Here is a 15,628-nt window from a genome sequence, read left to right on the forward strand (position 1 = left end):
TGTCTGCTGTTGCTTTCACGGAGGAAGGATTGAGTGATGACATTTACCCAGAACCGCCCGCGACACTGTTTTTGCACCATAACGCACTGGGATCTCAACCCCGAGTTCCCGCAGTCTCCCCCACCCATTGGAATTATGGGATAGCTACAGGATAACTACCCACAGTGCAATGCTCTGGAAATCGACGCTACCCTCAGTACATGGATGCACACCGCCGAATTAACGTGCTTAGTGTGGCCGCATGCACTCGACTTTATACAATCTGTTTTTAAAAAACGGTTTCTGTAAAATCGGAATAATCCCGTTGTGTAGACGTACCTTTAGTCAACACACTGGCCCTGAATTGCACCACTGTGTGAGCCAGTAATATTATCTTCTACATGCAGATGACTGACAGCACGCTAGACTCTAGTCAGGCTCTTGCACTGTACCTCGATTCTTACCAGCTTTATGGGATGCTGTCCAGCATTTAATGATAGACTGATTCTAAAGAATACCCTCTCCTAGAAACCCTTCTCAGCACACTCCAGCTTTGTGTCAGGTTAACTCTAAAATTGAACTTTAAATGTTAGACCCAAGTAACTAAACAGTCCCGCAGAGTGACTGCACTGAACAAACTGTAATTTGTAGCCTTAAAATAGCTTCTCATTTTGAATAGCTCAATAGAATAGTAATTCTCCACATACTGATCTCTGACTCTTTTCAAAGATTTATTTTAAACACCAGCTGCTTTGGAATTCCTGCTGTCGTCCCTTCTTGCTAGACCAGAGGGCTAGGCAAGGCTACTGTTCCCCTCTACCTGTTTCTGACCGCTTAATTGAAGGCATTTGTTCATATGGTTGCCTACCGACTACAGCTGTGTAGGTGAGACTTGCCTGCTGATAGGAAGTTCTAAAACTTCTCAGTGAACTGAAATGTAGAAGCACGATTTATTAACTGCTTAGCTGAGCACTTTATTCTGCGCTTGTCTCGCCAGATGCAGGACTTCTGCCACTTTCATTCAAACAACTGGTGAGTGAATCACCTGCTCTTTACATCCTTCTGAGAACTGAAGGAAAAATTACATACCTATTTAAAACGTGGATGTAACTGTTGGTTTAAATACACTTAATTTGCAGAAAGCACAGGGTGTCTGGAAGTCTTCTAGCAGAACCTCCCCCCATACTAAATAGTGTGAGATGTTGGCCTTCAAATTCAATAGGCTTTTTGCAGCTGGGACAAGAGCCTATTTTTCTAGTAGGTTTGTGATGCTAAACAGTATTTAGATGGGAGGCTGCCAAGTCTTGCGTATCTCTCTATGGCACCTGTTCCCCTCCCATTGTGCTGAGGTGACTCTTTTTCTGGTGTTTAGACTGGGATGGAAGGACAACTCTGACATACTGTTACTAATTAGGATCAGACTGGCAGATTCAATGAAAGCAGGAAGACCACTCTGAGGGAATTGGTTGAATTGAGTGCAGGCGTCCTGGCGGCGGTCACTTGATCAAGACTATTGTCAATTATATGCTCGGAAATCCCAGTCTTAACTAACAAGACAGTTAAACTGTTGTAATTCGGGGTGAAATCTGCTTCTGATTTTTATACTTCACAACACCCTATTGGATGTTGGTAGGATAAACTTCAATACTTGTGAGGTCATCAGATGCTATGGATATAGAGGCCAGATAGCTGGATAGTACTTGCAAGCAACTGTATGTACCTCCTTTTAGGGCTAGTTTACATGGGCAGCACTTTAATGTGTCTTATGTGGTCGTGGCGCAGCGCTGGGAGAGAGCTCTCCCAGTGCTCTTAAAAAAAAAAACAACAAAAAAAAAAAAAACACCTCAACAAGGAGCATAGCTCTCAGCGCTGGGGCACGGTTTACACTGGTGCTTTGCTGCGCTCAGGGGGGTGTTTTTTCACACCCCTGAGTGAGAAAGTTGCTTCGCTGTTAATTGCCAGTGTAAACAAGCCCTTAGATCTGAAAGGATTCGTGTGGGCATATCCATTGGTTCCAACTGCTTGTTGGCAGATAGATGCCAATTTTCAAATGATAACTGTCAGTATTTGAATGTACATAGTGTCGTTGCAGCCATCTTGGTCCCAGGATATAAAGACACAAGATGGGTGAGGTAATATCTTCTATTGGACCAACTTCTGCTGGTGAGAGAGACAAGGTTACACGCTTACACGGAGCTCTTCTTCAGGTCTGGGAAACTTAGGTCATGTCTACACTAGCTAGCTTACAGCTGAATCAGTGCAGCTGTGCCACAGTATGATCACACGTGTAGCCGCTCTATGCTGATGAGCGAGAGCTCTCCCCATCGACATAATTAAACCACCCCCAACAAGCAGAGACACTCTCCCATGGTTAGTGTCCACACTGGTGCTTCTAACCGTGTAACTTGCGTCACTCACAGGGGTGAGGTTTGTTTTCACACCCCTGAGTGACATAAACAGAAGTGCTATTGTAGACGCAGTCTTACTCAGAGTGTCACAGCTAAATACAAGATAGGGCAGATGGTTTTGCATAAGCAGTTAACGCATATTTCATGAGACCATTCAAGGTGGAGCGGTGCATTAACACCTGGGAAGGTGGGGGAAGCAGCAGGGTGAGTTGTTAGTAGGTTATAGATTGTTGTAATAAGCCATAAATCCAATGTCTCTTTTCAGTCCATAATTTTTTTTAGTGTCTAGAAAGTTAAAGTATTAAAGCATTTTAATAACTATCTCTGACACTTCCAACCTGGGGCCAGTTCAGCCTACTAACCTTTAGGGTCAGACCTCTGAAATTGCATTTCTTCGAACCATCTAGTCATTGAACTTCAAAATGGCTGCTGTGATTGCCTACATGGGGCTCAAAGGAAGACAGTGAGTTCTAATAGAGCACAGATCTCTGGGTTCTGTTCTTGGCTCTCCTTCGAACTTGCTGTGATCGTCTAAAAGTCACTAACCACTGTGCCCCAGTTTATTCATCTGTGTTAAATGTGGATAAGACTTAAGCCTCCATTTTTGCCCCTCGAGGAAGGGAATTCATTAATTTTTGCTAAGTGTTCTGAGATCCACAGACAGCAGGTGTTACTGCAGAGCAAAATATTGCTGTATATTAAGCACTTGCTGCAGAATTATCTATCTCACTGGCATGTAAAGCACTTTGGGATACCTTGAGTACTTGATTAGATAATAACGTGAGCGTTGCTTCTCTTAATCCCAAGCTGTTTAGTATTGTTTGACATGCTGTACTGTCTGCTATATAGGAACCTTCCAAAACCACTAGTCACAATTTTATTGTCTTGACTATACCAAGAAAAATAGGGAGCAGACTTTAGTAAGAATCCAGGTATATAATTCATTTTCCGGTTGTATCGTTGCCTTTCTATTCCCTCTGTAAGCTTATGTGTGGATTTTTTTTAAACAATAAATAACTTGGGGTTGCAATGTTCTATGCATCTTACACCCTACCTGAATACCAGGTTTTTTTAAAAAGAAAAGCTGAAAAGCATGTGTGCCAATCAATCTCTTATTTTGTACAGGAATGCTTTATTTCTAGGCAATGTAGGGAAAACATGAGATTTAACTTTCAACATGTACTCATTTTAAAAAAAAAAGTTTGTGTCATCTTGTAGAAGTGGGTATATAAGCTTTTTGTGCTAAATGTACTTTCACCACTGACAGTATTGTATGAAGCTGAGATTACTGATATTAATGCTTAAAGATTTATATATTTTGATAGCTTTAGCTAGTAATGTACACTTGCAAAGCGTGTTGCTTAGTAATGGTATTCACTAACTCCAGCTTTAATCTCTCTAGTAGTGGTTTTTGTGGCGGTTTATTTTTTCCGCTGTACATGTCATGGGTATTTTCTTTGTCATTTCCTGTGACCTATTGCAGCTCCATTTGTGAATATTTAGGCTTGGAAGGATTCTATGTATATCTGTAAACATCAATTTCACTGTGTATGTACACAAACTGCTGAAAAAATATTTCCATCAGTGATTGACACTTACAGATAGGCAAAGTAAGAAAAATGCTGCTTGAGCACTTACCAGAATTTGATTTTAAGGATATTTACTTTGTATATTTTCACATGTAACGTTGAGCCCTTCCCTATCATTTTGTGCAATTGTGAAAATTTAAATAGATAAAAATAGAAAAATGCTAAAAAAAAATTGATATTCTCTGTCAATTACAAAAAAAAATTAAAATTGAATTCTGTGACTAGTCCTTGGAAGTTTATAACCTCATATGCCTTAAGCATCATTTAGATATACTCTTTCCACTTATAAAGATAAATCTTTGATAAAAGTGTGTGTTCTCTAGCAATGACTCTTCAGCTAACAGATCTCAGAGCTTGACCACTGAAAGATCATAAGAAGCCAAGCTGAGCTTGGAGCATCTGCAGTTTTGTTTCAAAGCACTAGGAAGGGTTGTTTCACATGTTTGCCATTGACTAACAGAACTTGTATGGCCTTCAGTAATACAGCTGGCTTTAACATATTTGAACCTTGACTTCCACAAGTGGTGTGCTGCCTTACCGCAGTTTGGAGATGTGGTTAAAACACCAAAATCCCATCAACAAAGCAAGACTAAATGTGCTAGCATCAAGTCTCCTGGCAGGGTTGTATTTGTAATGAAGATAGGCCTTAAGTTACAGAATTCCTAGAAAAGTCTTCTAAAGTTTGACTCTGTATGCATTCATGCACCCTATATATGTAGATGTGATTAACTCATTTTACCATGCACCTTTGACTGCCCTCTGGCATTCCTGACATTTCCAAAACCCCAAGCAGTTTCACACAGCTGCCCTCACCCCCCCTGTATTGTTTAAGAAGGTAGTGCTTCTATTATAAGGACGACAGGCATGTTATTCAGCTTGTGCTGAGAACTTTTATAGTGCTCCGTGGTGGGGGAGAAATTGTCTGATACAAAGGCTAGATTGTCTTCCATCTGGTGGCAAAGCTCTAGAGCATAACAAGCCATCAGTTTGCTTGATAGGCTGGCTGCATGTATGGCCTGCACTGTGCTGAAGTCAAGTCTCTAACAGGAGGAGTTCCTCATAGTTCATGGGAAGCAACTCTTGTCAGGTGAGCCAATCGACTCCTTTTCTGGAAGCGGCTGTTATGTCTGGCTGTATAACAATTAGCTTCCTCTGGGTATAAAGCAAGTTTCTGAGGAGTTGTGCACACGTTTTAGCAGTAAACTGGCTACCAGGGGCAGGGCTTAAATTCAGCCGGAACTGCCCGGAGCAGAGTTCCAGTAAATATTTTCAAACCCGCAGGGCTGTGAAGCTCCAAGCCCTGGCATGTCCCACCGGGCTAACGCCCCAGGGCTCTGGAAAATACTGAGAATTTAAGCTCTGACTGGAAGGTGATGGTTTCCCAACACCGGTACCGTAGAAGGGGTTTGAAGTGGAGATCTTAAAGAGTAGAGGAATAATTATAATTGGGAACGATAATACGTGATGCTGACACAAAAGAGCTAGGTACAGTGTGTGCTGTGACTTATTATAAATATACATTGTAATACAAATGTGGCTTATTAGCCTGTCGCAAATTGGTAGGGAGAAGGCAAAGGAGCACCTAGCACTCTGGAGAGAGTGACTGTATATTTAATTGCTAATGGACCTTTTCAGAGAGTCTGGGTTCCTATTATTAGAGAACAAAACATAAGCTATTACCTGCAGGATTTGGAATGAGAGTCTGTTATGCTGCTGTTGACCTTCAGTTTCTCATATTAATTTGTTTTAATACTAGTGAGATTTACCTGCTGTGTAAAGATTTACTTAAACAATACATTTTTCAGTAAGACTTCCAGAGTGCCACCTTCTCTTGGATTGCAGAATTTTAACAGCTCCGGATGTTTCTGTAACGGTAGATAGTGTTTAATTGCATTAAACTCTTAAGAAATGTGGCAACTCTGAGGCCATGTGGGTTACCATGCTGCAACAAACATCCACGGTGACTCATGCCCATTCTGGGCCGGTGGCTGTCCAATTGTTGTAGCTATCTAAAGATGTTACAAATAAGCAGTACAATTTTTGTATGTAAATATATATTCGCATGTCTTTAAGGCATCTTATAAAGGAGATGAAGAATGGTTATCCTTGTTTTACAGATAAAGAAACTGAGGCAGAAAAAGTGCCCAAGTTCATCCAGCAGAAGAACCAGGAATAGAACCCAAGTCTCTGGGAGTCCAGTGCAATGATCTAGCCACTAGGCAGCACTACCTCCCCTATGACTAATGTTGTGATGTGTAGATCTCAGGTAAAATTTTCAAAAGTGGTTAAGTCCCATTTTCAAAAGTCACTTAGGCACTTTTGAAAATGGTACCCCTAGACCAAAGTCACTATTTAATATGACTAACACGGAAAAGATCTGTATTAAAGTGCCCTTTAAATACACTGGCCTTTAGCCTGGGTATATAATTCCTATGTAACATCAGTGAGCATTCATAGTATATGTTGAGGAGGAAATCACTTCCTAGAAACAGATGAGTCCAAAGTTCTGCAGTATCAGTAGGGCTCTACAGTGATTTGCATAAAGGATGTTCCTTTGCAAAAGCATACCTGATGTAGAGCTGTGAGAGGAACCAGCAGGGAGTTAACTGCTTGTGGAAACAACTTGTCTTAGGCCATGTCTACATCTAAAAATTTGCAGCGCTGGTTGTTACAGCTGTATTAGTACAGCTGTATAGGGCCAGCGCTGCAGAGTGGCCACACTTACAGCAACCAGCGCTGCAAGTGGTGTTAGATGTGGCCACACTGCAGCGCTGTTGGGCGGCTTCAAGGGGGGTTGGGGGAACGCGAGAGCAAACCGGGAAAGGAGACCAGCTTCGCCGCGGTTTGCTCTCGCGTTCCCCGAACCACCCTGCAAACCGCAGGGAAGGAGACCTGCTTGTTCGGGGAACGCGAGAGCAAACCGCGGCGAAGCTGGTCTCCTTTCCCGGTTTGCTCTCGCGTTCCCTGAACCACCCTGCAAACCGCAGGGAAGGAGACCTGCTTCCTCGGGGGTTCGAGGAACGAGAGAGCAAACCGGGAAAGGAGACCAGCTTCGCCGCGGTTTGCTCTCGCGTTCCCCGAACCACCCTGCAAACCGCAGGGAAGGAGACCTGCTTGTTCGGGGGTTCGGGGAACGAGAGAGCAAACCGGGAAAGGAGACCAGCTTCGCTGCGGTTTGCTCTCGCGTTCCCCGAACCACCCTGCAAACCGCAGGGAAGGAGACCTGCTTGTTCGGGGGTTCGGGGAACGAGAGAGCAAACCGGGAAAGGAGACCAGCTTCGCCGCGGTTTGCTCTCGCGTTCCCCGAACCACCCTGCAAACCGCAGGGAAGGAAACCTGCTTGTTCGGGGGTTCGGGGAACGAGAGAGCAAACCGGGAAAGGAGACCAGCTTCGCCGCGGTTTGCTCTCGCGTTCCCCGAACCACCCTGCAAACCGCAGGGAAGGAAACCTGCTTGTTCGGGGGTTCGGGGAACGAGAGAGCAAACCGGGAAAGGAGACCAGCTTCGCCGCGGTTTGCTCTCGCGTTCCCGGAACCACCCAGCAAACCTCAGGGAAGGAGACCTGCTTGTTCGGGGTTCGGGGAACGCGAGAGCAAACCGGGGAAGGAGACCAGCTTCGCTGCGGTTTGCTCTCGCGTTCCCCGAACCACCCAGCAAACCTCAGGGAAGGAGACCTGCTTGCACGGGGGTTCGGGGTACGAGAGAGCAAACCGGGGAAGGAGACCAGCTTCGCCGCGGTTTGCTCTCGCGTTCCCGGAACCACCCAGCAAACCTCAGGGAAGGAGACCTGCTTGCTCGGGGTTCGGGGAACGCGAGAGCAAGCCGGGGAAGGAGACCAGCTTGATTACCAGAGGCTTCCTCAGGTATGCTGGGATACCTGCTTATTCCACGGAGGTCAAGAAAAGCGCTGGTAAGTGTCTATACTTGATTACCAAGCGCTGGATCACCAGCGCTGGATCCTCTACACCCGAGACAAAACGGGAGTACGGCCAGCGCTGCAAGCAGGGAGTTGCAGCGCTGGTGGTGCCCTGCAGATGTGTACACCTCCTAAGTTGCAGCGCTGTAACTCCCTCACCAGCGCTGCAACTTTCTGATGTAGACAAGCCCTTAGTCTACAGATATGAAGGTCAGTGATGGCATGCCCAACAGTGAAGTATAACAGAGAGCAGTTCTTCATTTTATATATAAATTTATTTCTTCACTTGCTGTCAGTGGTGGCATTCCATGAATACAAGTAACTGGCATCTTGGTTCAGTTTCAAAGTCAAACTTAGGCCCCCTACCCTGCAAAGATTTGAGCATGTGTACTGTAGTCCCAGACTACAGCTGGCCCCGCACCCCTATTTTGGCTGGACAACTTTTGGAGGGCCCAGGGAATTGGAGTGGGTGTCCTTAAGTGAATTGGTGGGGGGGCGGGGTTTGAAGTGTTAGCTTACACTGAGCTTTCCACCCAACTGTTTTTAAGTTATTGGAGTTAAATAGTTCCTTAAAACACTAAGTTTGAAAGTCTGAATAAAAAATCAGTTTTGTTTTTCATATAATCAGGGCTCACAAATTTGGTCTCTGTAACATCGTAATCCTGCTAGTTCCTCCGATGTCAGTCTTCCAGGGTAGATAAGACCTGAATTTCTAGTAACGATTATTACAAATGGCTGTTTTTAAGACATTGAAGTTTTCTTCTGGTCAAGAGTAGTTCCTTGTTGCTTCAGCTGGGTGACAAAGCTGTTAGTCAAAACCACACTTGTCTCATCTGGGACATTTGCTGCTCCTATATAATGTCCTCTTAGTAAGGGACTTCTTTAATTTTACAAGCGAAGATTAATCTTCGGCATGTGACTGGTTCTTTTGTTTTCAAAGCATAGAGAAAATAACTAAGCATCCACAAGGATAGACCACAGCTCCCGGTATATGCAAACGCGTATACCAGCACTGCTGTGTGCTGGAAGAGATGTCTGGATAACAACAAAACTGGAAACCATACAAAAATGTATCTGGCTAATGACTTGTATGTTGGAGGGGAGATTTGGGCCCAAAATTCTTCTTCCTTTCAACAAATAAGCAAATAGCTACTACTGGGCCCTGCATTTCTACTGAGAGGTTATATTACTATCTGACCATTGAAAATCTGTTCCTTACCTACCTTTCTTGGTAAAGGACACTATGGGAAAAGAACATTGCAGATAGATGAATATTGGAGACTAGAGATTTCCAGTTGCGCAAGATGGGGCCCAGTTGTGAACAGGAGTCAGTTCTGCCCTAGTTGACACTTGCTGTCGAAGGCAGGTTGTGGTTCCAGACAAGTGTTCCTACAGCTGGCTCTCTGTAACTCTATGTAACGCTGGTTAGAGGTGTGCAATATTTTATGCTTTAGGAGAAGCTCTGTGCATTGAGTATCTGCAGGATCGGGCCTCCCAAAAGTAACCCTTTAAATGCAACTCTGATGCAAATACCAGCATGCCGATGGTGTTTCCAGGAGAGGGATATGGCTGCTGCTTCCATTTACTCTGCAAATCTTGCAACAAACTTGTATGTCTCCTGACTGGTCTTTCCCTTCCATGGGCAGGGTAGCGAAATCCAGGACGGTGCCTATTTGGACGGTGAAAGTGTGTACAGTGAGTCAGAGCTGTTTCCTGATGAAGACACGATGACCCTAGCCCAGCAAGAGGTCCACCATGAGTCCGACATGGACAGTGCCATTGAGAGCGCGCAGAGCTCTGAGGCATCTGACGTGTGTGGCAGTGAAGAGAAGGACAGCGTGCTCAGTGGACTCTTTCTGCCTGTAGACAAGTGAGTGGTGAGGTGCTTGTCAAGACATGAGTCTTATGCGGGGGAGGGGAGGTTAAACCAGCTGATCGCTCTTGTTTGAGGCCTGTCTGGGCTGAGGTTCTCAGACACCTGGAAATAGGTGTCCAGATCCCTCTATTTAAAATGAATGGGATTTGGTCATCCATCTTCCCTCGTAGCCATGGGAATCTCTATCCTTGTGTCTTCTGGCTTGTTCGCCTGGCTCCAGTGAGTTAACGCGTGTCCGTGGCACCTCGGATGGGATAGAGTCACGTTTTATAGTGATAGTGCTGATGGAGTTTGATCACTGCACTAATTGCCAAAAACGGGTGGATTTTCCTTTTTCACCTTCCTATCTCCTGGAGTCCATTTGCATGAGGACTTCAGTGTGAATCCACCACAGAGCAGCAGAGCTTGCAGGTCCTTCTTCAGCCTTAGTTACTCTTCCATCATGCTCAAAGGATGCGAGGGCCGGGCTGAACAGGCTTTGCAGGTGTCGGTGAGGAGCGTTGCGTTGCCATCCTGTGTGCTGGATTCCCACTGACGTCAGGAGGCACCGTTCAGTTTGTTGGCAGCTGGGGCGTTGCAGGCCCAGGCTTGCGATGTTAAAAAGTCATTTCAGGCATGCACAAAAGGAGGATCAGGCAATTAGTGACCACCTGTGAAACGTTTGGGGTAAATGACTTGCCCAGCATAGTGTAGAACCTCAGTGGCAGAGGCAGGGATAGAATCCAACTCTCCAGGGCAGCAATCAACTGCCTTAATCATGACCCTCCTTTCCCTTCCTGTAATCCATACCTCATTCACTGCACATCTGCCAACCATAGACTGTGGGAGGGATGGGGTTTGGACGGTCCCAACCACTGAAATATTTCAGGAGTTGTAGGTCTAGATAACAGAAGAAGAGCGAGGTCTAGGACTCCAGTCAATTGTGGCTCTGGGGAGCAGTGGGCCTGGAGAAGTAGGATGACCCCAGGGTGCTAGCTTGGAGCACCTGGGTTCAAATCCCTGATCCACCATAGACATCCTGAGTGACCTTTGGCAAGTTACTTAGTCTCCTGGTGCCTCAGTTCCCCCTCTGTAAAATGAGTATAATAGCCCTGCCCTACCTTGAAATGGGGATCTGAGGGTAAAGACTGAGCTGCTCAGAAGCTATGGTAATGGGGGACCAGGTGAGTATCTAAGACAGTAACTGCAGCTGTTGTGTCTATGCGAATTTTGGTCCCCGGAACCCTTCCATGCACAATCCTTACTGCAACCTTTAAGAACAGAAAGTGTTAAAATACTTCGCTGACTAGTTACTAATCTGTCCCCTCTTCAGGGAGTAATAATCTGATGATAAATCTCCTTTAGCAGAATATAAGCCTGCCTATGTGTATGGTCCCAAATGTCCTCTTGTCCCATGAAAGACTTGAGTTGCCCTAAATTCTGGCATTGTAAATTACTGACCATAGACATATGAATTACAAGTGCATCTCAGCAATGGAGGGAAAAACAAGAGCCTACATCTGAAATACTGGTAGGGGGCAGGATGTGAAAATGACACTTGTGCCATCCAGCCACCGTTCATTTTAAAATGTTGCTTTGTTTAAACTTTAGATTCCAGAAGAGACCAGCTACAAAGTAACGGGCCCTGCTTGTGAACTCTCACGCAGAGGAGTCTAGCTTATTGTAAAAACAGCAGTGATACAGAAACACCCGTGTTGTCTAGGACACTTGAGTCAGGCTCCCATTTCATTCCGGCTCTGCCACTGACTCGTCATGTGACTGTCAGCCTTATTTAAGCCTGTTCTCCGCCCCAATTTTTTGAAGTGCTTCCTGAACCCTTCGGTCAGCTTTGTGGTAGGACACCCTCCGCACCAGAGGAGGAAGCTCGTGAACAGCAAGTGAGCGTGAGGCATTGAAAATATTATTACAATCTAAAGTAGAGAATCTTGTTTCACTGATTCCCACATCCCCTGCCCTTCAAGGTCAGTTGTCCTGTCAAACTCACAAAACACAAACACCCACTGTTACAGGTTGATTGTTGTAATTGGGGATAGTTTTTTAGTAAATGGGAAGTGGATCATGAAAGCTTTTGACTTTGAATAAGGAGTTCCCAACCCAAGCCAGCTGAGAAACGCTGCCTTGGGCAAAAGGCAGTCTGAGGAGGAGGGCTGGCCGCCTACCCATTGTGATGTCTTGTTTCAGGTCAAGTCCTCACAACCCCTCTGCAGCCTCTGACCTCTCCACCTATTCCACCGCCTCTCTGATCAGTAACGAGGAACAATTTGAAGACTATGGGGAAGGAGACGATGTGGATTATACTCCCAGCAGTCCATGCCCGGATGATGAGACCAGAACCAACGCCTACTCTGACCTTGGCTCATCTGTGTCTTCCAGGTTGCTACTTATTCTTATTTATTTTGATAGTGTTTCCTTCTGAGCACATGTACAGGGGCCGTACCAGAACTTTGGGATTGTCTAGTTATTTTAAAACTAGAATTTCAATTTCTGCCCACAACACTACTGGCAAATGTCTGTCTTGTAAAAGCCATAGCAACAACTGCATTGTTTCCAGTGCCCATAATGTCAGGTCACACTGGAGTAAGCCCACTAGCTTTGCTCCTAGATTGATTTTCTTTATATATTGCAATACTTTGGATTTTGCAACTATTAGAAATTGACTGACTTAAAGCTGGAAATCCGGTTAGACCTTGAGCAATGTTAGTGCTTGTGCAATGTTTGGGGATGACTAGTATGAAAGTCTCCTTCCTTTTTAGCATTCAAACACTTTTTGTATCAAATATTACCTTACAAAAAGACATGTCTTGTAAGGATGGATGAGCTTGTTTTGGGAAAAAAATAAGCAGATTTAAGACATTCAGGTTCAATCTCTTCAGGAAGTACTCACTCTTTTAGTACTTGGAGAGAGAGAAACTGAACTGCAATCAGTTGATCCTGTCTTTTTCCCATTACCCTAGGCTCAGAACATCAGAGAATTGGACTCAGTGGTTCTGATAGCATGGACCCAGGGGCTGCTCCAGGCATCAGCATGCCAAGCGCATGCTTGGGGCAGCAAGCCGCAGGGGGGGAGCCCTCTGCCGGTTGCCGCGAGGGCAGCAGGCAGGCTGCTGGAGGTCCGCCGAAGCTGCGGAACCAGCAGACCTGCCGCAGGCAAGCCGCCGAAGGCAGCCTGCCTGCTGTGCTTGGGGCGGCAAAATGCCTAGAGCCGCCCCTGCATAGACCAGTGGTTTTCAACCCTATAGAAGGACACAAGCTCACTGGGGGTACCCAAGAAAAATTGTGTAATAGCAGATAACACATTTTATTTAGTTAGACTTGTCAATCTAATAATGGGTATATTGTGACCCTATCTCAAATAGGGGTATGCAGCAGACTGCATTATTTAGAAAGGGGTACACAGCCTAAAAAGTTTGAAAACCACTGATGTAGACATAGCAGAAATCATTTGCTCTTTTAGAATCCCTCCTCCAAGTGGGATTTGGTAGTGTGGTAATTAACAGCACAGAGCCCATTCGGATCCCCATCTCTGCTCCTGTAGCTGGCCTTGACTGAGCAGCTGTGATGAGAGTGGCAGTGCCTCCCAAGTCCACTTACTGCAACATGACTATTTATGAAATACCAGCAAGAGGGAAATGAATTTGAATTAGTAACAGTAGCCAGTAACATGTCTCCTTTCCCACAAACAGTGCTGGGCAAACACCAAGGAAAATGAGGCACATTTATAACAGCGAGTTATTGGATGTCTACTGCTCACAGTGCTGCAAAAAAATAAACCTGCTTAATGACTTGGAAGCGAGGCTGAAAAACTTGAAAGCAAACAGGTGAGTAGCTAGCACTCTGTTCTCAGTAGTTCCTTTTTGAAATGGCGTTAGCCAGCAGTCAAAGCAACAGCTACTAAATGAGAAGGGGAAACTGCAGTAATATGCCCCCATCCTTTTTCTGGTTGACTTGTATCCAATATATCATATCTAGCTAGCATCAAATGCAACAGGCAGTTCTACTATGCTGTTCTGCAACAAGGACATTCAAACCTTGCTACCTTGTCTGATCTTAACAAGAACTTCCCCCTACCATCAAGAAACTATTTCTCAGTTGGAGCACTAAAGTCCTCTTCATTTTAAATACTTAAACAATGAGATCTTGAATTGCAGAGTGTGGGTGGTATTTGCCTGTGGAACAACCTCCCCAGGAAAGTGGGAAGCCCTACTGCCCAGCACCCGTGGATAAAACACTGTTACTTGGCTGAGACTTTTTCCCGGAGCATGTTTCTATCACGGAGGGAGATAAGTTGATCTAATGAGTCTCTGGGATGTATCCTCAACTAGTGTAAATTGTCATAGCTCCATTGCTGTGGTCACTGATGTCAGTGGAGCTATGACAGTTTACACCAGCTGAGAATCTGCCCCAGGATCACTTGATTCAAGTGGCTTGAGGATTTTATTCACCTGAAACCAGATTTGGGAAAACAGTAACCAAGATGACGGTGACTTCTTGTATCTCCTCAGGAGTTCTAGCTTTTTCCTTTATACCCCTATTCCCCGTATTGCCACCCATGTGTAGGTAGACAATTGCAAAGCATTTTCCTTAAACTCTGAAGGAGTCTAAATATTTCTACAAATCCCTTGCTTATTGTGGCAATTCATCTGTGAACCTTTAGCTCCCCCTAGAAACTGAATACAAAGCTTGCCTTGTTTCACGTTCCCAGGAACCAGAACGTAATGCACTTCATCTAGTCTTGATAAGAAAACAATGGCATAGTATATGTTATGAAACAGTTAGTTACAGCTGCTGTCACAGCAGTAGGTAACCTGCTAAAATGTAGAACATGATGGTTGCATCTTTATCAAATTTCATAACAATTGTCATTGCAACAGACAATCCTGAATTCAGAGTAGTGTTTTGCTTCAACAAAAGATGTGCAATCAATCTCGGATAGTGGGGGAGGGAGAGCTAGTGGGTGGGTGTGTGTGAGCTGCAGCAGATGCTGTACTACAGTTTCATTTTGACTCAAGCTGGCAAAAATCTGTGTAAATGTGACAAGGCTTTTTGTTCTGAATATAGTATTCCCAAATTCATTTGATTAGTGATCACAATAGCTTATGGCACTACACCAAACTTCAGGTTACATAAGAACGGCCATACTGGGTCAGATCAAAGGTCCATCTAGCCCAGTAACCTGTCTTCTGACAGTGGCCAATGCCAGGTGTCCCAGAGGGAATGAACAAAACAGGTAATGATCAAGTGATCCATGCCCTGTTGCCCATTCCCAGCTTCTGAAAAACAGAAGCTAGGGACATCATCCCTGCCCATCCTGGCTAATAGCTATTGATGGACCTATTCTCCATGAACTTATCTAGTTCCTTTTTTGAACCCTGTTATAGTCTTGGTCTTCACAACATCCTCTGGCAAGGAGTTCCATTAGTTATTAGAGTAGCTTATGATTAAATTGTATGAGCATATTTTTTTTTTTGGTGAAGCAAATTAAAAGCTAAAATAAGATAGCTGTATATACTGTACAGAACTCAATTGGCAACTAAATTGAGATTGTTACTGAATTGCACAGTAACCAAATAAACTGTTTTACTTACTACATTATTCCTTCTGTCTCCGTGTAGCCCCAACCGAAAAATCTCAAGCACAGCTTTTGGAAGGTAAGACACTTGAGCTCGTTCTGTGTACTTTGAAATCATTTGTGACCAGAATTCATGCTGATGTCACGAATTCATGCTAAGAATGAAGTACTCAAAGGAAACCACATAGGATATGCAGAAGAGAAGCTTTAGGTGGGAAGGAAGTGTGGGGGAGGGGAGGAGGTTTGATATGGTTGAAGTTGGAAATAGCTGCATCAGAAGAAATGGAACAT

At 44.6% G+C, this 15,628-nt stretch overlaps 1 protein-coding gene across 6 annotated transcripts in view; it reads left to right on the forward strand.

Annotated features, from left to right (window-relative positions):
• Window positions 1-15,628, forward strand: part of RAB11FIP4 (RAB11 family interacting protein 4) — a 215,125-nt gene that overhangs the window by 177,954 nt on the left and 21,543 nt on the right. For 5 of the 6 annotated variants that reach the window (XM_050920715.1, XM_050920716.1, XM_050920719.1 and 2 more), the window contains 4 exons: window positions 9,539-9,762; window positions 11,950-12,141; window positions 13,452-13,586; window positions 15,381-15,416. In XM_050920715.1, the coding sequence (XP_050776672.1) occupies window positions 9,539-9,762; window positions 11,950-12,141; window positions 13,452-13,586; window positions 15,381-15,416 (587 nt within the window). Of the gene's footprint in view, window positions 1-9,538; window positions 9,763-11,587; window positions 11,646-11,949; window positions 12,142-13,451; window positions 13,587-15,380; window positions 15,417-15,628 lie in introns of those variants that run through there. The other variant, XM_050920720.1, reaches the window with a different exon arrangement.

The sequence above is a fragment of the Gopherus flavomarginatus genome, chromosome 12 (genome assembly GCF_025201925.1).
Source record: "Gopherus flavomarginatus isolate rGopFla2 chromosome 12, rGopFla2.mat.asm, whole genome shotgun sequence".
NCBI classification, from domain to species: Eukaryota; Metazoa; Chordata; order Testudines; family Testudinidae; genus Gopherus; species Gopherus flavomarginatus.